The sequence below is a fragment of the Balaenoptera physalus genome (assembly GCF_965194825.1).
Source record: "Balaenoptera physalus genome assembly, chromosome: 1".
Lineage (NCBI taxonomy): Eukaryota > Metazoa > Chordata > Mammalia > Artiodactyla > Balaenopteridae > Balaenoptera > Balaenoptera physalus.
Window position 1 is genome coordinate 139,149,344 of NC_138882.1, and position 26,296 is coordinate 139,175,639.

A 26,296-nucleotide genomic window follows, 5' to 3' on the forward strand; every position below is an offset into this window, starting at 1 on the left:
GATTAGCAATGGGTAAATATCAAAAGAGCTAAAGTTAGACTATCAAGGATATTTTGGCATGGAATGATTTCCCTTAATAAACATTATCCACTAGTCCCTTTTTATTGGTGGAGGATATGTTCCACCCCCAGTGGGTGCATGAAACTGAAGATAGTACTGCACTCAATATATACAATGATTTTTCCTATACATTCATACCTATGATAAAGTTTAATTTACAAATTAGGTACAGTAAGAGATTAACAACAATAACTAATACTAAAATAGAACAATTATAACAATATACTGTAATAAAAGTTACGGGAATGTGGCCTCTCTCTCGAAATATCTTATTGTACAAATTTAATGCTTATACCGTCTCAATTAAGCACTTATCACACAGTGTGGCCATGACTTTTGCAGCTTGAGGCGCAAAACTGGCACAAATTTCTTTTTTCTTTTTCACAATTTCACCAATAGAAGATTTATTCTTGCCATAGATCTTAGCAACCTCAGCATATGATTTTTTTCTTTCCTGATTAAGTTGAGAACTTTTACCTTTTAACTTAAAGGAAGAACTTTATAACTTCTCTTTGGCATATCTGAATGGCCAGCAGCACTACTCTTGTGCTTTGGGGCCATTATTATGTAAAATGTAAAGTAAGGCTCACTTGAGCACAAGCACTGAGATACCAGGACAGTTGATCTGATAACCCCGCTGGCTATTAAGTGACTATCGGGCAGGATATGCTGGACAAAGGGGTAAATCACGTGCCTCCGGGTGGGTGGAGTGGGACGGTGTGTGATTTCATCACACTAATCAGAACAGCGCGCAATTTAAAACTTAGAAATTGTTTACTTCTGGAATTTTCCATTAAATATTTTTGGACTGCAGTTGATCATGGGTTACTGAAATGGTGGAAAGCAAAACCACAGATAAGGGGGAGGGACTACTATAAACGAGATGATCAGTTCTTCCCAAGTCATTTTCCCTTTATTTTTTCCTGCATCTGCTCATTTTAAGTAGTTAGGTTAATAGTTTAGAGTTTGTCAATGTTTTATGGCAAGATATTCGCAACATGTGCTTAACTCAGACATCTGAGTTAAACATCAGAACTCATCTTGAGCTACCTAAACACATCGAAATGTATCTCTATCTACTGTAAATGAGGTTTATTTGATTTAAAACGTTGACAAGGCATTAATTACATCAATATTGTTTCTAAATGTGTAGCTGCCAACACTGCTGAACCCAACTCCACCAAGATGTTGATAACACAACTCAAGAATCCAGAAATCTTATTTGAGTTGGGAGAGCTTTGCATAATTTGGGCCACTGGGCAGAAACATTCTGGGGTACAGGGACAGGGTCAACCTGAGATCACTGTCTTCGTTTCTACTTCCTAAGCTAACAGCTCTGCTAAGTAGCAGAGAGAATCAGAACATTGACTATTTTTCCACCAGTTGGTAAAACTCTCCAATTTATCACCTTCAGTTTCAGAGAGGGGAAAGGAAGAAATAGAAAGAAATTGAAGGAGTTTTACTAATCACAGGGTTTTTACTACTTAAACTTTGGCATTGGGATCAGTGGGAAAGCAAATAAGTATCAAAGCCTTAAAAATGTTGCCTTTTAATCCATTAATTCCATTTATGGGAATCTAACCTAAGAAAAGAATGAAGAAATAGGCTATTATGTTAACTGAAAAAGTTGGAAATAAATTATCTGTAGGGTAGCATTTCAATTATGTGAGGATGAAAATGTTAATCCTGGTTGCCTTAATGAGATTTTTTATCTGATGATATATGTATGTATATATATGTCTATTACATTAATATGTATTAATTCAGATATATTAATATGTATATTTATTCAGAAATTGAAACAGCAAAAAGCAAAGAGAAGAAAAACAAAACAACCAATGCCAGGGACATTTAAAGTAACTTGCTCCAACTATTTCCTGCTAGATTTTGATCACAAAATTTTCAGGAATACTAAATTAGTTCTCTTTACTTGAAACGATTAAGACATGTATAGCTTTTATTCATGAAGGGTAATGAGAAGGTTAAAAATCAATGCAAGCTAAAGAGGGAATGTCCCACGTCTTTCTTAAGCTTAATCAGCTTTTTGCTGAAGATGAAGAGCAAGCTGGATTTTAGTACCTTAATCTTCCACTAATTAACCTGATGACTCTGGAGAAGTCATGTCATAATAAAATTACTTTTCATTTAGATTGCTTTTTTATATTTTACAAAGATCTTTGGAGCATATTAGATATTTAACCCTCAGTTTTTATAATCCTCATCTATAAAATGAAGTCTTAAAATAGGTAATACCTATGGCTCCCTTATGGGCTCAAAGTTCTGGAATTTTGTCTAATGCAACCACATAAGACTATAGCTAGAAAGAATACATTCAGGTCTCTTTTGGTTAGGTTTATCAACTCATACTGACCAAAGACGTTAGATAGTTGCCAAATTATCACTCCACTTTGCCCCATTTGATTAGCTTTAGCACACAGCCTATGTGGTTGAGTTGGACAGATATTTTTATTTAATGATAACACCTCTTCTTGCTGTTTTCTTTCTAAAATAACCGTTTAAAATTTTCAGATATAAAATGCTAAGACCTCTTGTCTTAAATGCAAATTTTTAAAACTGGATAAGTCACTTTTACCTTCTGGTATCTGTACTCAAATTTCATTTTTATAATTTGCTGAGGGTTATAACATTATGCACCATGCTGTTAGCAAAGAATAAAGGGAACTGGGCCATTTAGAGTTTTAAAATGACTATCTTTAAGATGACCATATTCTGAATAGCTAAAAAAAGAAAAAGGAGATGAAATTGAGCCATGAAGATGAATTTTCTTTTCAATAAGTTCACTAAACTTCAATCTCTGAAGGTTTCTAAATGGCAAGTAATTAGCTGAAGAAACATGTGACTCATGAGCAGAATTGCATGATTTATAGCTTTTAAACTCTACTCCATAAAGAGAAAAAAGTATCAGGCACTTTTTAAAGAGAAAAAGATTATCAGTGACTTCCCACAACAGAAACAAAAGAAACAGGAGTTTTACTGTCTTCTTCATTTCTAAATAACTTAACAGTCATTTCTTTGTGGAAACACTTGGCTACTTTAAAGTAAATCAAACAAAGGAAGTTACAGTAAAATATCCAAGAGACTAAACAGTTTGGCACCAGTTGAGGGAAACATCACGTACAACTGGGCAAGACAGAGAGGGGTTGGCAGGTCTCTGAAAAATGCTAAAGTGGAGGGATGTGCAGAGATGCACAGTGACAATGGGCACAGAGCCTTCTAGAGTGTGAAATCTATTGACCGCGGCACAAGTTTGCCCTGGTATCTTCTGGTTTGGTAAGTCCTGGCTTCCAGAGCTGAGCTATCTCTACTTGCTGAGCACACGTTTACTTAGAAGTAAGATGTGCTGGAAGAATAGCACAAGAACAAGCTCCACCCTTGGCCTTTTCTCTCATAGATAACAATGGCATGGATCTGGGGAGCGTTCTAGACCAGGGCCTACTCTAAAAGAAAAAAAAAGATGAGAAAGACGTATAAAAAGATGTAAAACAAACCTTTATTCCATTGACATAGTGTAATTCTATTTTTCAAAACTAGTGTTCTAGATTTATACTTGCACTCTAAACATAATTACCTGATTTTTTTAATGTGGAGAGAAAGTCTCCCATTAAAATGACTTATTTATTCTATTTTGCAAATATCATCTCTTATCAGCTAGCCAGAGGTGCACCAATCAACGGTAATGTTCCTTCACTTCATTCCTGTTTTTTAGAGATTTTTTAAAAGATTCCTTGTTTTTTAGAGATTTGTTCACTTGGGTACTTTCAGGTGAATTAAGTGGGCTAAATGGATTAGAATTCAGTGGAGAAAATGGTTCTGTAAATACCAATGCAAAAATATTTCAATTAAGCAAAACAGATTACAGATCAAATTTACTACAAAGCACTAAACAAATTTCAAAATCTTCGATTTAGGTTTTGATAAGAATAGAACATGGAATACTGACTTACACTCAATAATACAACTCTATTTTGTCAGAAAGAGTAACAGAAATAATGCTGGATAAAGAATAAACAACTTAATTTTCTATTTCATCTCTGTATGAAGACAAATCTAAGGGAGACAGTCTCCATGTTACTTCTAGGAAATTTCCCTATATTGATTACTGCTACAGAAACATCGCTCCTCTGTTTTATGGTCATATTGCATGCATTGGAAAGGACATAGTATATGATGAAATTGCCCAATTATTTTAATAATAATAAAATGAAAACATAACAGGAATAGCCTCTCTCTGTTTTCTTTTTATTTCGGGGGTTGGGGGGGTAAGTAAAAAGGAAATCAGAGGGTAGGCTAAAGTCCTTTAAACAAAACTCTATTATCTTATCTTAGGTCATGTTAGAGAAGAATTTGGGGAAAAAAAATAGATCTTTAATTTAGCAAACTGATACAGTGGATTAGTTTAATATCATTATTTACAGTTTTATGGATGCTTTAGAACAATTTTCTATAACTATGGTTATTCTTCCACCTCTTCTATGTTAATGGACACTGCTTCCCAGCCACAAAGACTGAGCTGGAGGTTATTAATGGCCGATCTAGAGGCCCAGAATATGGTAATTGCAGATTAGGATTCTGAACCAGACTTACCCATCAGTGATAGCCAGAGTTAGAAGAATAAGACCTCCCAGAAACCACAACAAAATTCCCTTATAAGAATGATTAACTATCTCTTGCAAAAATCCTCAACAAAATACTAGCAAACAGAATCCAACAACACATTAAAAGGATCATACACTGCGATCAAGTGGGATTTATCCCAGGGATGCAAGGATTCTTCAATATAGGCAAATGAATCAATGTGATACACCATATTAACAAATTGAAGAATAAAAACCATATGATCATCTCAATAGATGCAAAAAAAGCTTTTGACAAAATTCAAAACCCATTTATGATAAAAACTCTCCAGAAAGTGGGCATAGAGGGAACCTACCTCAACATAATAAAGGCCATATATGACAAACCCACAGCAAACATCATTCTCAATGGTGAAAAACTGAAAGCATTTCCTCTAAGATCAGGAACGAGACAAGGATGTCCACTCTCACCACTATTATTCAACATAGTTTTGGATGTCCTAGCCATGGCAATCAGAGAAGAAAAAGAAATAAAAGGAATACAAATTGGAAAAGAAGAAGTAAAACTGTCACTGTTTGCAAATGACATGATGCTATACATAGAGAATCCTAAAACTGCCACCAGAAAACTACTAGAGCTAATCAATGAATTTGGTAAAGTAGCAGGATACAAAATTAATGCACAGAAATCTCTTGCTTTCCTATACACTAATGATGAAAAATCTGAAAGAGAAATTATGGAAACACTCCCATTTACCATTGCAACAAAAAGAATAAAATACCTAGGAATAAACCTACCTAGGGAGACAAAGGGCCTGTATGCAGAAAACTATAAGACACTGATGAAAGAAATTAAAGATGATACCAACAGATGGAGAGATATACCATGTTCTTGGATTGGAAGAATCACTATTGTGAAAATGACTATACTACCCAAAGCAATCTACAGATTCAATGCAATCCCTATCAAATTACCAACGGCATTTTTTACGGAACTAGAACAAATCATCTTAAAATTTGTATGGAGACACAAAAGACCCTGAATAGCCAAAGCAGTCTTGAGGGAAAAAAACGGAGCTGGAGGAATCAGACTCCCTGACTTCAGACTATACTACAAAGCTACAGTAATCAAGACAATATGGTACTGGCACAAAAACAGAAACATAGATCAATGGAACAAGATAGAAAGCCCAGAGATAAACCCATGCACCTATGGTCAACTAATCTATGACAAAGGAGGCAAAGATATACAATGGAGAAAAGACAGTCTCTTCAATAAGTGGTGCTGGGAAAACTGGACAGCTATATGTAAAAGAATGAAATTAGAATACTCCCTAACACCATACACAAAAATAAACTCAAAATGGATTAGAGACCTAAATGTAAGACCGGACACTATAAAACTCTTAGAGGAAAACATAGGAAGAACACTCTTTGACATAAATCACAGCAAGATCTTTTTTGATCCACCTCCTAGAGTAATGGAATTAAAAACAAAAATAAACAAATGGGACCTAATGAAACTTAAAAGCTTTTGCACAGCAAAGGAAACCATAAACAAGATGAAAAGACAACCCTCAGAATGGGAGAAAATATTTACAAACGAATCAACGGACAAAGAATTAATCTCCAAAATATATAAACAGCTCATTCAGCTCAATATTAAAGAAACAAACAACCCAATCCAAAAATGGGCAGAAGACCTAAATAGACATTTCTCCAAAGAAGACATACAGACGGCCACGAAGCACATGAAAAGATGCTCAACATCACTAATTATTAGAGAAATGCAAATCAAAACTACAATGAGGTATCACCTCACACCAGTTAGAATGGGCATCATCAGAAAATCTACAAACAACAAATGCTGGAGAGGGTGTGGAGTAAAGGGAACCCTCTTGCACTGTTGGTGGGAATGTAAATTGATACAGCCACTATGGAGAACAATATGGAGATTCCTTAAAAAACTAAAAATAGAATTACCATATGACCCAGCAATCCCACTACTGGGCATATACCCAGAGAAAACTGTAATTCAAAAAGACACATGCACCCCAATGTTCATTGCAGCACTATTTACAATAGCCAGGTCATGGAAGCAACCTAAATGCCCATCGACAGATGAATGGATAAAGAAGTTGTGCTACATATATACAATGGAATATTACTCAGCCATAAAAAGGAACGAAATTGAGTCATTTGTTGAGACGTGGACGGATGTAGAGATTGTCATACAGAGTGAAGTAAGTCAGAAAGAGTAAAACAAATATCGCATGTTAACGCATGTATGTGGAACCTAGAAAAATGGTACAGATGAACCGGGTTGCAGGGCAGAAGTTGAGACACAGATGTAGAGAACAAACGTATGGACACCAAGGGGGGAAAACTGCAGTGGGGTGGGGATGGTGGTGTGCTGAATTGGGTGATTGGGATTGACGTGTATACAGTGATGTGTATCAAATTGATGACTGATTAAAAAAAAAAAAAAAAAAGAAGGATTACCTATCTCTTTATTTCTATATTTATCTGTCCCATTGGGGTCATTGATGGTGAGTCAGATGGCCCTGGGTATGAATCCTGGCTCTCATCTTTACCTTAGGCAATTTATTTCAACTCTCTAAGCCACACTCTACTCATCTGTAAAATGGGGATAATAATAGTACCTATCCAAAGAGTTGCTGTGAGTATTTATTAATGACAGAATGTCAATCAGGAGCTTAGCACAATATCTGCACACAAAGTATACACCTGCAAAAATAGATTGGTTGTTCACTATTATTGTTCTATTGATAAATACAAGAGCTGAAGTAGACCATGGAGACAGTCCTCTCCAACAATTTTTTTTTTTTGTAGTTAAGAAAAGGCAAAGATTCAAAATGATTTAATTGCTTAAGATAAAACACCTCAATAAAGGCAGAGCTAGAACTCAAACTCATGGCTTATTCCCAGGCTCTTTCCACTTTGCTGTCTGTAGTACCATACATATCTGAGCAGTAGAGAAAGAAAAATTGGATCAAAACACTGTATAAGTCCCCTGCTTGGCCATCAGAACTGATTTTTATTCTATTCTGCCCTCTAATCCGAGGTCACCTGCAACATTTGTGGAGCCACATATCATAAGTCTAATTGTATAAGGATATAAATTGAGCTACCTCCAATACTCCTACTTTGAGAGACATCCCTTCCTATGGAAGGCCAGATTGAATTTAGAAAACTTGAACACCTTGGATATGGTAGTGCAGGGGGATCTAGTTCGTGGACCATGCCCTGCCCCCTTCTTTCCCCATGTCCTGGCACCACCAGGGACCTTGTATGTGGGTCCCATAAGTACACCCTCTGCTTAGACAGCCTGCATGTCCAAGCTTCTCCCACACTACTGTCTCAAGCCAAATTGCTGCCTCTTGGCTACTCCTTGGGCCTAAAGGTATGTTTTCCTGCAGCACACCCAGGAAAGAGGCCTGCATAGGTCCTGGAAGTGAGTTCAAAGCCATTTGAGCAGACAATGTGAGGGTGGATGTAGTATGGAAGGGGGAGCACAGGTGCTCCCTCGACCCAGCAGCCTCCTCACGTCCTGGAGCGGAGTACAGCTGGATGCAGACTAGGCTAGGCTCTCTATAAGCACAGTGCCCAGGAAGAGGAGCCCTCCTGCCCCATGGGGGGCACCGCTCTAATCATGTCATTTAATTTTGCGCCAAAGTGGAACTAATCCCTTTCAATAACTGATCACCTGTCTATCATCTTCCCAACAGAGTTCTAAGATGAATCCATTGATCAATACGATCTATTTCCTTTCAGTTCTGCTGGATCCAACATTTCCCATCCTTTCAAATTATACGATTGGATAGAGAATGACTCACCAACTGTAAGGGAATCAACCTATCATGGTCACATTCCAGTGACATGCAGCTTGGGTCCCAGGTGGCTCCAGGCTGGTAGAATTCTATGACTTAATTCCCTCCCACCCAAGAGCACAGGCAATCAGTTGGCTTCACGTTTGGTACTCTAGTACGGCTACACCTGAAGAATCGGAAAAATAAACCTGTAGAGCTGAGGGGACTCATTTCCCCTGACATGGTATCCGTAGCGGACTTTCTGATGCCCTTAGAGAAAAAGGTCCGTCTGTCTCCCATTCCCATCTTATAGACTTCCTTAGCAAACATTTACTAAAATGCTGGGTCCTGGTGTTCCATTCTCCAGAAAGTACTGATATTATTCAGGACTGCTCTTTTCAACAATAGAACATCCATTTTCATCGATAAGGCCCAAACCTTTGTACTACACATAAAATAGCCCCAGGGCAAAGCTAGTTGAGAAAGAAAAGTGTAGTGGGGGACTTTTAGGGGAAAGTTAGGTCAGTGACCAGCTGCTTGAACATAGCTCCTTACTGGGTATCACATCTTTTGAAAGACATTCAACATGCCGGGTACGAATGACCCCTTTGACATTTTTCACCTGAAAATTTTAGGCCAGAGACACTGTTTCTCAGTCAAAGCTCCCTATTTCCCCTCAGTCACAACGCCACTTCACTGGGATTGTTCTGTGTCGGTCCTTCCTCAGCCACTGTTGTTGCAACTCTGTAATTTTCTGCCTGCGTCTGTCAGGAAGGAGACAGGAAATTCTAGTCACCCTCACAGCAGCTGCGCCATTCCTCCTCTCCTCCTCCAATGACGTCGGTTGGCTTTGGTGACACGAGGTCAGGAACTGAGCTACAGTGAAGGTCAGGAAGATAGGTCAGTGTTTATGCCGCTGTTGGGCTGGGGACCCTGCTGAGGCTATTTGCTTTCTTCCTTTCTATACTGTTTCTCTTTCCGTTCCTCTTTTTATAATGCGCAGCCAAAGCATCCTGTTTTCAAAACATCTGACTGTTTTGCCCCTGAGGAACTCATGCTCTGATGCATTTCGCTGAAGTGTAAGACAATTCTTCTAATTCAGGAGGTGATAAAAGTTGAAACAAAAAAATTAATGAACAAATCTAAGAAGGCAATCTGTGGTTACAGAAAACAGCTCTCACGCGTCTAGCTGTTGGCAGAAGGTTCACTAGACATCCTTTTCATCTTGAAAGACAATGTCATTGCCTTGTAAAACTCCTACTTAATTTATTCCATCTTGTTGTAATTCTTGGGGGGAAATAATCTACAATACTGACCCACCTGGCTGCACCTTTCTCTGTAATTCTGGAATTCCACTTGGCCTGTGGCCAGCATTAAGGAATGAGGGAAATTTGAGCCAAGGAAAAGACTATGGTTTTGTAAGTCACAGAAACAGTTCCTCATCTTACTCTCTGGGCTCTGAAGCACACTTGGGATGGTTGCAATCTTTGAGTCACAGTTTTCTTCAAAAGGGTTAAGAAAAAGCAACAAACAAATCCATCCCTACCCAGATGAAGTGAATATAAAGACTACTTGTTTTCCTCTACTAGACACAGTCGACGTTCTACCATTTGCATGTAGACTGGCACACATGTAATCTCCAAACCCCTAAGCAAAACGCAGGTTCTCCCATCACCATTCTCATGCAAGTTCAGAGGCTGCAAACAAAACTCAGCAGTCACTTTGCTGATCAGAACTAGAGACAGATAGTTTTGTGCAAAGATGTAGCAGATGCTATTAATAAGTTATCACTTATTGAACTTTTGCTACACATCAGGGGCCTTGCTGAGTGCTTTAGACGCATTATCTCAATCTTCACAGCAACCCCAGTAAGGTAGGGACCACTTTCATCCCTGTTTTACAGATGAGAAAGTTGAGTCTTAGAGCAGTTAAGTGAGTTGGCCAAGGTCAAGTAGCTAGTAAATGATAGAAACAGGATCTGAACCATGATCTTTGGACTCCAAAGCCCATGCTTTTCACAAGCTTCCTGTATAGAACATCTTCACACTTACTTCCAAGTCTGTAACTCAGAGATTTGCCACAGCTCCTGTGTTCAGTGAGAGTAAGCAGAAGATGATCGAAAAAGACTACACAGTAATGATGATAATGATGATGATGACGATGATGATATTTTTAAACAGCAGCTCAGATGGAACACTCAAATAATTTTGAGAATATTTAAAATTGAATGTGAATTTTAGTTTTACCGCAGATAATTCAGTTCCCCCTAAACTGGTATAGATCAATTTCTTTTTGGTGGCCACAAAAATATTCACATTATATTATATTATATGTGCCATGGATTAACCCTGAGATGATTATCTGGATAATCAAGACTTCGGGATTGGGGGTGGGTAAAAAGAGAGCTAAGTAAAGAGAGAGAGATCTTTTTAAAAATTGAAACTGACTTCAGCTGTCATCTGGGCATTATTCATCCACTGGGTAATTGCTTTGCCCTACAACCTCTCCACTGTAGCTCTAGAAATAGGTGAAGCTGCATGCCTTCTACTTAAGCTAACTGTGTCAGCATTAAGGTTTAGCCCTTTCTTTAGGGTTAGCTCTATTCAACTTTCATTGCTTCCTGCACAGGACACCATAAAGGAGGAGCGGAAGCCTGAAGCGAGTGGAATTCTCACTGGGTCCTACACAGTCCCTGGTGTCAGAGCCTCATTAACTATACACTGAATATGAGATTATCTGTAATAAATTTGCAAGACAGACAATGTCTAATTTCAGCACTCTAGACACAAACCTGGTTAGAATCTACAAGGCATCAACAGTCAAAACGAAAACTCATGGCAATTTGCAGTTTCTCAATGAGTAATCTTTTTCTCCAGAGGGAGAAAGTTGCCCACTTTATCTTAGTGACTCCAGAAGAAAGTTCAGGGTGTCCTTTATGGTGAAACCTGCTAAAAAAACTACCCCTAAATACCAGATCTACATCTTGCATGTGTATCAATGATCACAAAATGCAAAGAACAGAGTATCTGTGAATGTTTCACAGGAGGCTAAAGCCTGTGTGAAAATCCTCCTACATGAACTCCAGTGTGGTTTGGAGAAGTTATGCAGTTACGCCCTCCTCTCATGGGGAAGCAGCTGGTTGAGATTTACAACAGCCTGGAAAAACCCAGAATTTAGCTTCAACTGAGAACTTCAGAGAAAAGTCAGTAAATAGTTAAACCTCAAACCTTCTTTTTTTTTCCAACTTGAATCTGAACTAAACTTTGAGAGAGGCTTATTTTTTTTTGCCCTGTCATTAACCAATAAACAAGAGTAAGAAAAGTCCACTCTCTGTACCACCCCCTCTACCCCGCCAACCTTCAGGACATGATGCTTCCTCTACTCAGACCCTCTGAGCAGGAGCCAGCAAGTCTTGAAGGGAAGGTGATACTTTTAACCCCAGGAAAAAGGGAGGAGGGACACACATGCGGGGCTGGAAAGGGCATGTTGGCAGGTGTGGAGCAAAATCTTTTCCCAGCCCCAGAACCTTAAGACAATAAGATAATACCTCAGGCTAGGATGATTGGGGATTTTGAAATGTGTATTTATGAGCGTGCAGTGTTAAGGCTTTCAATGAAAATAATACATACACAGACACACATATATGTGCATATAGATAGACAGATATAAAATTAACAGTCTCCAAGAGAAGAAGGCAAACAAAAAGCAACAACTCTCACTACATAAATTAGCACTCTAAATCCAGGTGTTACTTAAACAAATGATATAATGGGAGATAAATAAAGCTCTTCAACACTTAAGTTTTGCCTGGGCATTGTACATAAAACCATGTCTTTGCAGTATGGGTGGAATGACTTCATTTCGTATGAGTCCACTTTGCAAAGCAGCAAACTTTAAAAAATAACTTTCTTTTTTGGAGACAAAGTATATTGTTTCTTTTTTTAATCTTAGGTCATGCCAGCATCACAAAAGAAATGTTGGAGAATATCAGAACATCCTTCTGAGGAGAATTTCCGAATTTATGAAACTTCAGGGCAAACCATTCTCACCATCGACATACAGAAATCACATTATTTTCTTGTTCAGAAACACATATATAACACCTGATTGCAACGCAACATTTTACCCTATGGATTCATTCAGATTTTATCTTCCTGTTAATTGTTTACAAAAAAAAATAAAAAAACATTTTCACTTGTATAGTGATTGGTACACTTCATAAACAATAAACACCCCTCACCTTAAACACATTCCGCACGGCATCAATAAGAAAGAAGTTCTGGGAATTAAAGCCTGCTGAGGATCTTAAACTTTTGCTGTAGCATCACGACGCAAGCAAAGTGGGGCACTTTGGAACAGAATCATCGGAGGCAGATCAACAAAGCTGACAGTCGCGTCCCCATGCACCTCTGCTGCTGGCTGAGGCCAGGGCAGCCCCGAGCTCCCCGCGCGGTCACACTTTAATGAATAAAACGGTCATCTCTTACCTTGTTAGAAGCCATCTCACTGACAGAGCGGTAGGTCTGGATGGTCTCTAGCTGGTCTAAGCACCAGTCCAGTTCCTCCAGCGTTTCCATTGCTAACTTTTGATAAGATTCTTCTGCAAACAAACACACAGACATGTAGTTAGGCTGGAGCTGCGGCAGGCTGTCCATAGCCGAGTCACCGCTGCCGCCGCTGATGCCGGCGCTACTGAAGGTGGCCCCGTGCTCCTTCATTATTTGCACGCCGCCGACTCCTTCCTTCCAGCTCTCTCCACCAGGAGAACAAATCACCGTGGTGCTCTGCCCGGAATGGCTCGTGCCAAGTTTTCAACCCCCCCCCACCCCCGCCCCCAGGCTGGATGAGGTGTCTGCGATCTACCAAGAAACTTCCTCTGAGGAAGAAGGCGGGGAACCGGCTCTGAAAAGCTCATCTGCATACAGGAGTCCTAAAACTCAAGGCAGAAGCAGTCAGTTTTCTCAGGCTCTCTCTGCCTTCGTCATCTTGGGGCTCTTTGGGGTGCGTGATGTCATTTCTGAGTGTTTGCAGTCTAGAGGAGAAATGAGGGAAGCATTTTCTCATTTGGCTTTTCTTCTAAACGAAACGTACAGTCGAAAACTGGAGGGGGAAACTGACAGTTATGTTGTTGGAAGGCTAAGCAGTCATTCATTCTGGGGAATGTGCAAATGTTGGAATAACTTTCAATTCAGCAAACACTGACCAGCACAAGTCTTCCTCTCTCGCGAGTCTCCCTTTTAAGTAGAGGCAAAATGAGGTCTCCCTGATAAGAGTGCAGTCTCAGAGAAACTGTCTGGAGTTTTACATGAACACATTTATTGGCTGGGGAGTCGGGCAGTTCTTGTTATACTAAACAAAGCTAAAACTTCTCTTCTGCAACTGCCAGGATCACAGGGAAATTCTGAACCAGACTTTCAGGTGGAGCCAGATGTGAATGCTGCAGATTTTCTGATTAAAGCCAGGGCCTCGGATTTGTCACTGTAGGAATCCAGACTTTCTGTAAATATGTCTCAGCGGTCCATTCAAAAATTATTGCTTTTAAGATCATATTTTTGCTGGGTAATGAAACTCTTTTTCAGTGTTCACAATACGTCATTTCATACCCAAAAGTTCGTGAGTCTAAGCTAATACTTCAGGTTATTGACTTAAGAACCCTATGTTAATAAACACTGAAATTAATTTTATAAATGCTAGATGAACCAATGATGCTACAGACAGTTATAAAAACCAGTCAGACTCTCCTGCATGCATGGCTGATTTTTGAAAGGAACACCGTCCATTAACTCTACCAAGCTTTCTGGAATGCAAGCACACAACAGGCACTAATAAAATTAAAAATCTCACATGAAATTCTATTATAAGGAAAAGACTCACACATTCCTGTCATATTTAGAATACATTTTTCATATGTTCATGCAGAAATCCTAGGGAGATCACATAGCTTTTTTATTATTATTTGAATACTTTTATGTGTGTGGCACTCACACTTGAAGCAGAAAAGGGAATAAACAGAAGAGAGATTCCAAGTGACAGGAGCCACTTGGCACCGATGCACATTTCAAAGAATAGGTGTCTTGTTCATCCCCCACATATGCCTACCCTTCAGGATAAACGGGTTAAAATTCAACATCCTGTATGTCATACTTAAGAAGCCACAAAACCACTGAAGGTGACTTCCTCCATTTTTCTTTTCACACGCCTCAAAAATGTGCAGACAAGAATTGAAGTGTTTTTAGTAAAACTCATTTCAAGCCAGCCTTGCACATACCTTCCCTCCTTTCTTCCTCAGTTTTGCCATGCTGCTTCAACACGAAGAATCTCCTCACTGACTCTTTTGTGTGTCTGAAACACCCCCTTGCCTCTATGCCCTTCCAGAAGAGCGCTTCATCCAAGGAAGCTTTTCCTGAAGTGACAGAATCCTCCCGTTCTCCCTCCTGGCCTCTCATAAAAGAAAAAGTCCAACCACTTCCCAGTTAATCATGCTTCACGACCCTGGTGTCTTCCATATCACAACCTGTGGTCCTCAAGATCAGACATTCACCATGGTGGTGGGGAGTAAGTAACTTGCTTGGAGCATTTTGAACTGACTGCAGGATGATATATTACACTTCTCCTCCCCGGAAGAGGAAAAAAGGGATCCGATCTCCACCCACAAAGAAAATATGGTAATTATAGCACTGAAGCACTGAAGAAGGAGGAGAACTCTTCAGTGATCTGCCAATTAAGTGCCATCGCCACCACTCATTCCTTGTCTATTACACAGAATGAACACACGCATGCTCCTAGAGTTAGGACAATAGTGAGATGCCAGTGACTGGCCAGTGGATGTGGCAGGAACTTATTTCACTGCCCTCTCTGATTCTGGTCAGCCACAATATTTTTTTAGGTAAAAAGTTAAAATTTGAAGTTAATGAAAACTTGTCCCTTCCCAGATTCTTAATCCATGGTCAAGGCTTTCTTTATGTGCCATTTTAGAGCCTTCTTATCACAGTAACTGAGGCAGGAGGCACAGATGTCAGAGTGGGCTAAGGATGGGAGCATCAAACCCCAGCTACTTACTGGTACTGCCAAAGGAAAGGACCAGTGCAGCTCAAACTGGCCTCCACACTAGAACTTTGTGGCTCTAGCACCAGATCCGGTGCTTGGTACCTAGTAGATACTCAGTAAATACTCAGCGGGATGGAAACCACAGTGCCTGCCCAAGCAGCCTGAAAATATTGATACTTGGGTATCTAGAGGCTGAGGATACATCTGTAGCACGGTGAAAAGAGCACCAGCTTTGGATTGAGACTCAGGCATTTTGACTTTCTCTCCTACCACTTACTGTGTGATCCTGGACCTCCATTTCCCACATCTTAAAATAAGGAGAAGAATATTTATCTCATAAAGTTATAAAGGGGTTAAATGAAACAAAGTACAGAAAGTATGGTAACCAGTTCTTAGTAGGTGATCAGCACACAGGGGTATAATTATTAATGGCAGTAAAAGTAACCCCCAAACCTGGTATGTGTGGTGGGAGGAATAGGAAGGGAGATAGAAGAACTGCATATTCAACAAGGGGTTTTATAGTCAGGATCAGTTCCACAATTTGCAGGGCCCAGTGCAAAATGAAATGCATAGTCCCTTTTCAAAAAGCAGGAAAAAGTGCTGTGAAAGGTCTTAAAATATGAAGCTTTTTCCTTTCTTCTGAAGTTGCTCTCTCTTGACCTGTCATGGTGGTATTGTATTTTTTAAATAAACTTCTAAAAAATAGTTCTAGATTTACAGAAAAGTTGCAGAGCTAACACGGAGAGTTTCCATATACCCCACATCCAGGTTTCCCGATAGCTGACATCTTAAAATGGCACATTTGTCACAATTAATGAATGGCATGGTGTGTTTTATTTACTCTTTAAAATTGTGTTACTTCAGGCAGAGGGATACCAGGAGAAGAGTGCAGACCCTTATAGGACCCCAGAGGCCCTGCAGCCTCTGACTTAGGGCACATGCACAGCTTACCAGTTGCTGGGGTGCCCGAACCTGCTAACTTCCAAACGGCATGCTATGCCCCGGCCCAGGGCAGGCTCTGAGAAAGGCAGACATTTCCCTTCACCATGGTACCAATGCCCCAACCCACAGCAGACAGGTGACCCCTAAGGGTGCTACAACTTCTGCACCAGGATGTGCCAGATACCTGGATCAGGGTGGATAAGAGGATCACCCCCACCAAGACATGGCCTCTGTCTACCATGGTATAGCCATGCCGGCCCAGGGCAAGGACGGTTGCTCCCATGCCCCACCTGAGACTTTGCAAGGCACCCATGTCCAGCTCAGATCCTCTCTGCACCTGCGCCCAGGCCCCCGCTGGGAGTGGACAGCAGCAGTGGTCATGGGGTAGGGGTAGGGACATGGATGCTGGATGAGCCCCGGGGTGCCAAGGATCAGGGAAACAGGTGGGTGAGAACACGTCCAGGGGAAGCAGGTAGGTGGCAGGAGATGGGACAGTACGGGAGCCGAGGCTTCAAGCCACGGAGTATATGCTCCATTTTCCCATCCGACTTTACTTACAAAACACCAAGATAATAATATTATGAGTTTCAAGACTAACTATGGTGCCCTTGAGTGAGGGCCCCTGTGCAGCTGCACAGGTCACATGCCCATGAAGCTGGTTCTGTTCCTTTTCTTACAAAAATGACTCTGAGAAGGAACGATGCTTAGCACCCCAGAAGCAAGTCTCAAGGGGATAAGAGAAGGTATTGGGGCCATCTGTGGTCATGGGGTGACCCTACTGGTCAAGAATTTACGGAGAAGAAGGAGCAGGAAGAACCTCCCTTCTATTCTCCATTTCTTTTGCTCTTTCACTTCAACAAGAGCGACAAAGGAAGATTTACTTCCTTCTGCGGGTCTGGGAAGTATTGCACTTGACTCTGAGAAACAGGAAGAGAGGATGAATGAATAATTATAATTAGCATTAATCTGGTAATCATACGTGACATTCAAATAGCTCTTTTCTCAAAGGAGCGCCAAGCACACTACCCAGTAATCCTTGCAACATCTCTGTGCAGTAAACACCGAACAGATATGATTATCTCTAATTCACCTTAAGGCACAAGCTAAATCAGAGGTTAAACAGAGCAAGATTCCGGGCAAGACCCTATCTTGGTCAATAAAATAGAGGATTCACCTCAGGGCTGAAAATGCATGCATTCCTGAAATTGCTGCATTTAAAGTGGCATTTTACCCTTGGGTCTTTTCTATTTAAAATTGTGTAACTGCTTTCCTAAATGTTGTCATTTCTTGAGTCTCCTCTTCCCTTTTCTGATCCACCTAACACAGCCATTAGCACAGTATTTACTGTGCAGTGTTTACTCAGAAGACCTGGCTTGGTTCTGGTCCCGCCTCTTGTTTCCGAGGGTAACCTCAGGCGAGTTACTTAACTTTGCTGAGGCTACATTTCTTTATCTGAAAAATGAACATACAAAAAATACTTACTCTGTTCTCACAAGGAAGGTAGAATAGGAGAATACACACAAAACCAGACTCTAAGCCTTTAAGTATAATGCACATTTTGCAAATATCACATTTATTATTACAGACAGGATATAGGTGCATTGTAGACATTGTAGACAACAAGAAAATTACAGAGAAGCAAAAAATTTGAAATGATAAAAATGTCACGTTTTACCAAGCAGAAATCACCATCGCTATCCCCCTTGTGCATATCCTTTCATGTATGCATGTATATAATCAAAACTAGACAACACTCGTAATTCCCTGGCAGTCCAGTGGTTAGGTCTCCGTGCTTTCACTAACGAGGGTCTGGGTTTGATCCTTTGTTGGGGAACTAAGATCCCACAAGCCTCACAGTGCGGTCAAAAAAAAAAAAAAAAGAAAAGAATAGACAACACTGTACAAACTGTTGAGTAACATTCTTTTTTTTTTTCAGTCAATGATCTCCCCTCTTCTGCTTTAATAATTTTCCAGCTCAGCTAATATTTAGCACACATTTCAATATTCCCATTTTTTTCATGCAAATTCAGTAGAGAGAGAGAGAGAGAGTGTGTGTGTGTGTGTGTGTGTGTGTGTGTGTGTGTGTTTTAGCAGAAAGGTGTTGGGCAGGAGAGATGCAGAGAAGGGCAGGGCAACAGGAAAGGGCAATGAGAAACCTCAGCCTTGCCACGAATAGCGAGCTGCTCAGAGCTGGAAAGCATGGAAACAGATTTTAGCAGTGATGAAGTCAGTGGCCCAGCTGGTAAGAGACCTCAGGTGCCCTAAAAGTTGGCCCCAAGCTCTGTGCAGGAAAGCATGATCTTATTACTGATCTCTGGGAAAAATCAGGACGCAGGCCCTTCATGTACTTATATCATTTGACTTTGAAGCCCTCAGTATGAGGGTTTCTCAATATAGATGAGAAAAACTGGGGCTCAGACAGGTCCTAAATCCCTATTATTAGCAAGTGAAAGCATCACAATATACCCCAAATATAAATTTTCTACAAACTATATCTAAATGCAATTTTTTATTGAGATATGATTGACATACAAAAAAGCTGGGCATGTTTCATGTATACACCTTGATGAGTTTGAAGATAAGTACACACCTATGAAACTGCCATCATATATAATCTCATCTTAGCCATCGCCTCTAAAAGTTTCCTCCCTCCCTCTCTTTGTGTGTGTGTGTGTGTGTGTGATAAGCACATTTAAATAAAATCTACCTTAAATTTTTACATATATTATACAGTATGGTTAGCCATAGATACCATGCTGTACAGCAGGTCTCTAGGACTTAGTCACCTTGGGGATCTGAAACTATGTACCTTTTGATCAACACCTACCCAGTCCCCCTTCACCCAACCCCTGGTAACTACCATTCTACTCTCAGCTTCTATGAGTTTGAGTATTTTAGATTCCTAATATAAGAGATCATTCTAAATGCAATTTAAACACAGCTCTGTATGTATCAGAAATGTATTTGTCAAGATTCCGAGACTTTCTACCCCAATACAGTGCATAGAAAGGAAATGTAAACAACCTTTTGTTTATCTGCCTCACATAATCAGACCCTTTTCATTAGAGAAGGTGGTACTATTTGCAAGACTGTACGGTGGTTAAATCAATCAGAACAATTGCCACAGGCAACAACAGGGATGAATCTCATAAACGTTAATGTCAAGCAAAAGAAACCAGAGATTAAAAAGCACATAAAAATATGATGTAATTTATATAAAGTTCAAAAGACGCAAAAATAAACCTATGATGTTAGAAGTCAAGATAGTGGTTAACTTAGAGCGTTAGCAACCGGGCGAGAATTGGAGGGGGACTTCCATGGGGCCGACAATGATGTACTTCTTGGTCTGGGTACAAGTTACATGGGTCTGTTCATTTTATGAAAATTCACTGACTTCTACACCTGTGATTTGTGCACTTTTCTCTGTCTTCCTGATTTTCTGTGCATGCTTTCAGCAGAGAGACCCACCTAGGGAAAGCCTAGTTTTGTTTTTTTTTTAATTATTTATTTTTATTTATTTTATTTTTGGCTGCGTTGGGTCTTTGTTGCTGTGCGCGGGCTTTCTCTATTTGCGGCGAGGGGGGGCTACTCTTTGTTGCAGTGCCTGGGCTTCTCATTGGGTGGCTTCTCTTGTTGCGGAGCACGGGCTCTAGGCGCGCAGGCTTCAGTAGTTGTGGCTTGCAGGCTCAGTAGTTGTGGCAACCGGGCTTAGTTGCTCCGGGGCATGTAGGATCTTTCCGGACCAGGGATCGAACCCGTGTCCCCTGAATTGGAAGGCAGATTCTTTTTTTTTAAATTTTAATTATATCACTCTTTAATTAAGTTATTGATTTGTACATCATAATATAATGTATAATATGATAAAATTGTTGTTGATCACATCAGCTTCTCTCTTTTTTTTTTGACATCTTTATTGGAGTATAATTGCTTTACATCGTTGCGTTAGTTTCTTCTGTGTAACAAAGTGAATCAGCTATACATATATATATATCCCCATATCCCCTCCCTCTTGCATCTCCCTCCCACCCTCCCTATCCCACCCCTCTAGGTGGTCACAAAGCACCGCGCTGATCTCCCTGTGCTATGTGGCTGCTTCCCACTAGCTGTCTATTTTACATTTGGTAGTGTATATATGTCAATGGCAGGCAGATTCTTAACCACTGCGCTACCAGGGAAGTCCCAAAACCCCAGTTTTTTAAAAAAAAAAAAAGAAAGAAAGAAAAGAAACAAGAAACAAGGTTTCTAAAAATATGTTTCCTTTCCTTTCGTTGAACTGTAGCAATGGGTATCAACAGAGCTTGAGGGCTTCCCTGGTGGCCTAGTGGTTAAGAATCCACCTGCCAACGCAGAGGACATGGGTTCCATCCCTGGTCCGGGAAGATCCCACATGCCGCGGAGCAACTAAGCCCACGCACCACAACAAAGAGTAGCCACTGCTCGCCGCAACTAGAGAAAGCCCGCATGTAGCAACGAAGACCTAATGCAGCCAAAGTAAATAAAAACAAAATAAAATAAAAAATAAGAAACTTACGGTTATCAAGGGGAAAGATGGGGGCAGGCAGAAATTAGCAGGTTGAGATTAACATACAAAAAAGACAAACAAACAGAGTTTGAGTAAATCACACACAGCTGAAAAAGGATGTTGGCTTTTTTGGGGGTTTTTTTTGTTTTTTGTTTTTTTTAGGATGTTGATTTTGACATTGCATAGACCAGGATGCTCCTACGAACTCAAAATTCAGTGGAACATATTGGTGTCTGGCCCAGCTGTTTACAGATCCTGACTCTGCCATTTGTTTGTTAGCACTGTGACCTTAGACAGGGTAAGGAGCCTGACTGTGTCTCTGTGTCTTTACCTGTAAAACAGGAAGAGAGCATAAACTAGCTATGAGAATTAAGTGAAGCAAGGCATGCCAAGGCTTTGATACAGAGCTTAGTACCTGTCAGGAACTTTTTCCTCCACCCCACCCCCTACAAGCCTCTCCCTGGTCCTGGCCACTTTCCTGAGGGTAGGTAGCCATATATTTGGTAGCTGAGTTGGTAGAGTTGTGCTCTGGCCCTGGGCATTGGAGGGGGGGGTGGGTGGGCGGGGCGGCACATATAAAGTGGCCACGAAATCCTACAGTGTGCCTCTGGCTGCATGACCTCAGACAGGGAATTGGTTCTTGGTTAGGTTAGAGTTTGTTGGTTTTCACTTCTAAAATACAGAACTCGCCTGATGTATCATTCTGCTTTTACCCAATGCATATTGACACACCAGATCAGTGGACCTTTAGACATGGAGAATTGTATAAGAAAGCCATTTGTTCATTCATTTATTCCACAAGATATACGTTGAGTATCTACTACGTGCCAAGCCTGCTGCTGCCGGGTGCTGGGACCACAGCAACGAAGAAGACTCGGTCCATTGCACTGAATGATTACATGGGAAACCCCTTTCCCATCTTCAAAATGGTCAGTCTGTGAAGCTGGGTGCCTTATCATCTTCCTCCCCTGCCTTGCTCCCCATCCCAAGCTTATATAGTACCTTTGTGAAAATTAGAAAAATGTGCTCTCTCTTGGCAGCCATAGCCCTTGGGCAGATAGCTTGGGAAGTGACGCAAGGGTTGAATTTCAGCTCCCCTCACCACCTGGCCAAGTACCTTTGATCAGTACCCAAACTACACAATGACCTTTTGCAATGGCCCAGTGGCACATGGCACAGTCGGGGCCACCTAGCATGAAGCTTCGCCTGGTCACAGCAAAACCTGCACTTTTAGCCTCAAAATAAAGTAAACCGTTGATGTTGAAAGGAAAGCATCCCAAGACCTTTCCTAGCTCTTAATTTGTGAATATCATCAAATAACTGAAATAACATTAAATAAACCTCCATAAAATAACAAAAAAATTTAATTTGGTAGACTAATTGTTATCTTTAAATGCAGTTTTTGTTTTTGTAGACACAATTTCTAAAGCAAGGGCTCCCTTGGGGAAAATATTAAAGGAGATCTTGATGGAGAAAATTTAAAAAACCACTCTTCTGATTCTTGGAAGTAAGAAGTGTATATGAATTGGACTCTACATCCAGCTCATAACTAGCTTTTTCCACGAGCTTCTAGCCCTGTAGATGTCCTCCCTAGATTCAGTGGGCCTTGAGGTTAGCAGGCTTATTTCACTCCTGGTTCCTCCTCAAAGTGCAATAAGTATTTGTTAAAATGTAAAATTGTTTCATACATATGGAAATCAGCCTCTCTTTATTTAAGGGAGTTAGGTTGGGGCTGTGAGCCTATTTATTTAGTGATCTTGGTTATGATGTTTTTTCCCTGATGGTTAGCAACAGCTTTTCTTTTCATTGTAAGTTATTAAGTCCAAAGGTATATATTTTCTTTTGATCACTCTTTGGTAAATGAAATGCACCTGTGTTAGAGTGCAACTTTTCCAGAAGGCTGTTGTTTTAACCTTGAGTAAAACATTCTTAGAACAAATCCCAGGAACTGAAGAACACTCATACAGTCTGTAACACAGTTCTTCCAAAGGCCATCTGTAAGCCCCAAATGGCCTTTCATCAGGCAGGACTTTGTTAATGTGTCTTTATAAATATGAGGAACTTTGCAATTGCACATGACAGGGATTTCACTCTGGGTGGATTCACGGAAGAAGAGGTTCACCGCCCTCAAGGGAAATAACAGTGAAAGTAGGTCATTTTGATGCTGATCTCCTTAGCAAACTCCTGTAAGACTACAAGTTAAAAAAAACTCCAATCACAGCTAGCTTTGGTATATACAACTTGACAGTTTACCAAGCACTTTCACTTGTGGATCTCATTTTTTCCTTGCAAAATAAACCCCATGAGATAGAAATTATTATTATTATGACATACATTTTCCATTATGCATGTTAGAAATTTGAGGCCTGGAGATGTTTAATGATTTGCTCAAAGTCATCTGATGAGAGACAGAGAGAGATGAGAGATGAAGAGGAGGGAGGGAGAGAGAGGGAAGGAAGAAAGGGAGGAGGGAGAAGAACCAAAGTTCTCTGATCCTGAATTCCATGATCTTTTTTGCTAAGCCATGGGGCCTGTTATAAACAAATGGTCCAACTTTCTCTTTCTTTCACCCAGGCAAGATTGGACAAGGTGAAACTGTCTTTGATGTGCCAGCCTCATAGCCCTATTCCCTTTCAGTGTTCTTACCCTTGCCAAACTCTGCTCTCCAGAAGGACTCTGACTTTGGCTTTACTTACTAATGAGAGTCTGTACTCATTCAGTTAATAACATGTACCACAAATGTGAAAGGGTGCCCAAGGAGCTTAATTATCCACCTGTGTTGGTGTTACAGGGCAATGCCACAAGAAAGCAATCAGACATGGAGGTCAGTCGGTGTCCAATTATTTTTCTAATACATTAAATATATACAAGAAATATTTATGAAGAATATAGAGCAGTGGTTAAAAGCTTGGTCTCTGGAACTACACTGTCTGGGTTCATATTCCATTGTCTAATCTTAGAGGAGTTACTTAATTTCTCTCTGCCTCAGTTTCCTCACCCATGTAATGAGAATAATAATGGTATCTATATAATGGGTTGTAGTCTTTACTTAATGAATAAATGTAAAATGCTTAAGACAGTCCATGGTATAATATAAGTGCCAGATAAATGTTGGCTATTGGTTGTTGAATATGAGACAACAAATATTTATTTAATGAGTGGATTTTTTTTTGAGTGCCTATTATGTTGTAGGCTCAGCATGAAACTCCAAGGGTATAATGGTAAATTCTATGGACATAGTTTTTGCTTACTTGAAGCCTATATTCTAGCAGGAAGAGACAAATAATTATACAAAAACTTACTTAATTACAATTGGAAAAGGAGCTGCTACTAATTTTAGAGTGCCCTAAGAATTTATAACAGGGATAACAGAGGACTCAAAAGTCTAAGAAGTGGGATGTGATAGAAAGTTCAGGGAAGGCCTAACTTGGAAAGTTATGAGATTTGACGGAATAAGAATTAGGTGCAAAGAGGGAGGAAAGCATACCAGACAGGAAGAATATCAGGGTGCATTCCACGGACTAAGATCTGTCCATGTGGCAGGAACACACCGAGAGAAAAAGACTGGTGTGAGAAGTTCAGATCAGGCCCTACACAGCCATGGAAGGCCATGGAGAGAAGCTTAGAGTGGCCTAGCCAAATCTGCGTTTAAAAAAGATCACGCTCCCTGGTGGTCCAGTGGCTAAGACTCCGTGCTCCCAATGCAGGGGACCTGGGTTACATCCCTGGTCAGGGAAATAGGTCTCACAGGCCAACTAAAGACCCTGCATGCCACAACTAAAAATCCTGCATGCTGCAACGAAGATCCCGCGTGCTGCAACTAAGACCCAGGGCAACTAAATAAATGAATAGATAAATAAATATAAATAAATAAATAAAAATCTTAAAAAAAAAAAAGAGATCACTCTCCATGCAATCTAGAGATTGAACTTGAAGGCGGGAGTGGCTGCAAGGAGGCTAGCTAAATAGTATTTAAAAGCTCAGGATAAGGAGGAAGACAGATAAGTTTGATTTCTGGCTCTGTCATTTATTTTATTAGCAGTGCAAACTTGGGCAAGTTGCTTAATTTTCTCTAAGTCTTAATTTCCTCATTTCTAAAATTAGGGGATGTATATCTTTCCGGTGGGGTTGTTATGAGAATTAAGTGAAGTAATCCACATAAAAATACTTAGCCCAGTACCCAGCACCTAGTAAGTATTCATGCCAGTTGCTAGCAGCATTATTACTTATTTTATTGCTTTAACCTATGCAGGAAGTAGTGATGGCTAGAATTACGTTGTAGCAATGCAGATGGAGAGAGGTAAATGCATTTGAGATATTTATGAGTTGAAACCGTATCGTCCCTAGGACAGTGGTATTTGGTTGGTGACCAAAACTCTCAGTCATCTCAGCTTTTCAGGTCAGAATGCGATTTCTGTCAGTGTGCTTTAACTTCATTCCACTTTCAGTACTAGGCCAACTCATAAGAGTGCAATGAGAAATCAGAGACCAACGAATTAATTTACAGAGAGCAATAATTTATGGTAAGCTTTTCATGTCATCTAGTCATTACACGTTCCTCAACATGGGAGACCAAATGCTTATCATAAGATTGTTTGGCAAGCATCAAATCAGAGCAGGGGACCTAGTTGGATGGTTTTAATCTGCTTTACTCAAGCTTGATACGCTTAGCTCAAGTGTTTCCATTGGCCTGAAGTGCCCTTCCCAACTTTGTACACCTGGCTAACTCTTATCTTTTAGGATTCAGCCTAGAGTTATCTCCTCTACAAAGCTTTCCAAATACTCTGAGGTTGGATTAAGCTCCCTTCCTCTCAGCTCCCACAACAACTGTGTTCAGGCCTCTTATTTCCAACTGACCACGTCACTGGAATTCTTTCTCTTCGTTTATTTTACCCATGACTTCTTGAGAGCAAGGAACATATCTTTTTGGCTGGTCTTTAATGTAGCACAGTATCTACTTACCTAGTAGAAGCTCAAAAAAATATTGTTTCAACTGCTGACTTGCTCAACATATCAGTAGATGGGATATCCACTACCCAAAGGAATGGGGTCTTGGCTACTGAACAGTATTGGAGAAGCAATATCAGGAATTCCTGCTCTTGGTTCTTTTTTTACTAGTCTCCAAATAAACCACCTTCTTTTTGCTGATTTATTCAACGTTACCACAATTAATAAGCTCTCTATTTCTTTTGCATTCATGTCTTGATTAGATTTCTAGCTGGCTCATTTTAATATAGGGGATATTCTGTCTCCCAAGGGGACTTTTGCAAAATCACATGCAGGATTTGTTATTTAACTCT

At 40.2% G+C, this 26,296-nt stretch overlaps 1 protein-coding gene across 8 annotated transcripts in view; it reads right to left on the reverse strand.

The window, feature by feature from the left end:
• Nucleotides 1–26,296, reverse strand: part of PDE4B (phosphodiesterase 4B) — a 601,639-nt gene that overhangs the window by 31,186 nt on the left and 544,157 nt on the right. For 5 of the 8 annotated variants that reach the window (XM_082419762.1, XM_082419760.1, XM_082419763.1 and 2 more), the window contains one exon: nt 12,973–13,085. In XM_082419762.1, coding sequence (XP_082275888.1) covers nt 12,973–13,085 — 113 coding nt within the window. Of the gene's footprint in view, nt 1–12,972; nt 13,086–13,348; nt 13,507–13,688; nt 14,888–19,974; nt 20,239–26,296 lie in introns of those variants that run through there. The other 3 variants (XM_082419767.1, XM_082419765.1, XM_082419769.1) reach the window with 3 other exon arrangements.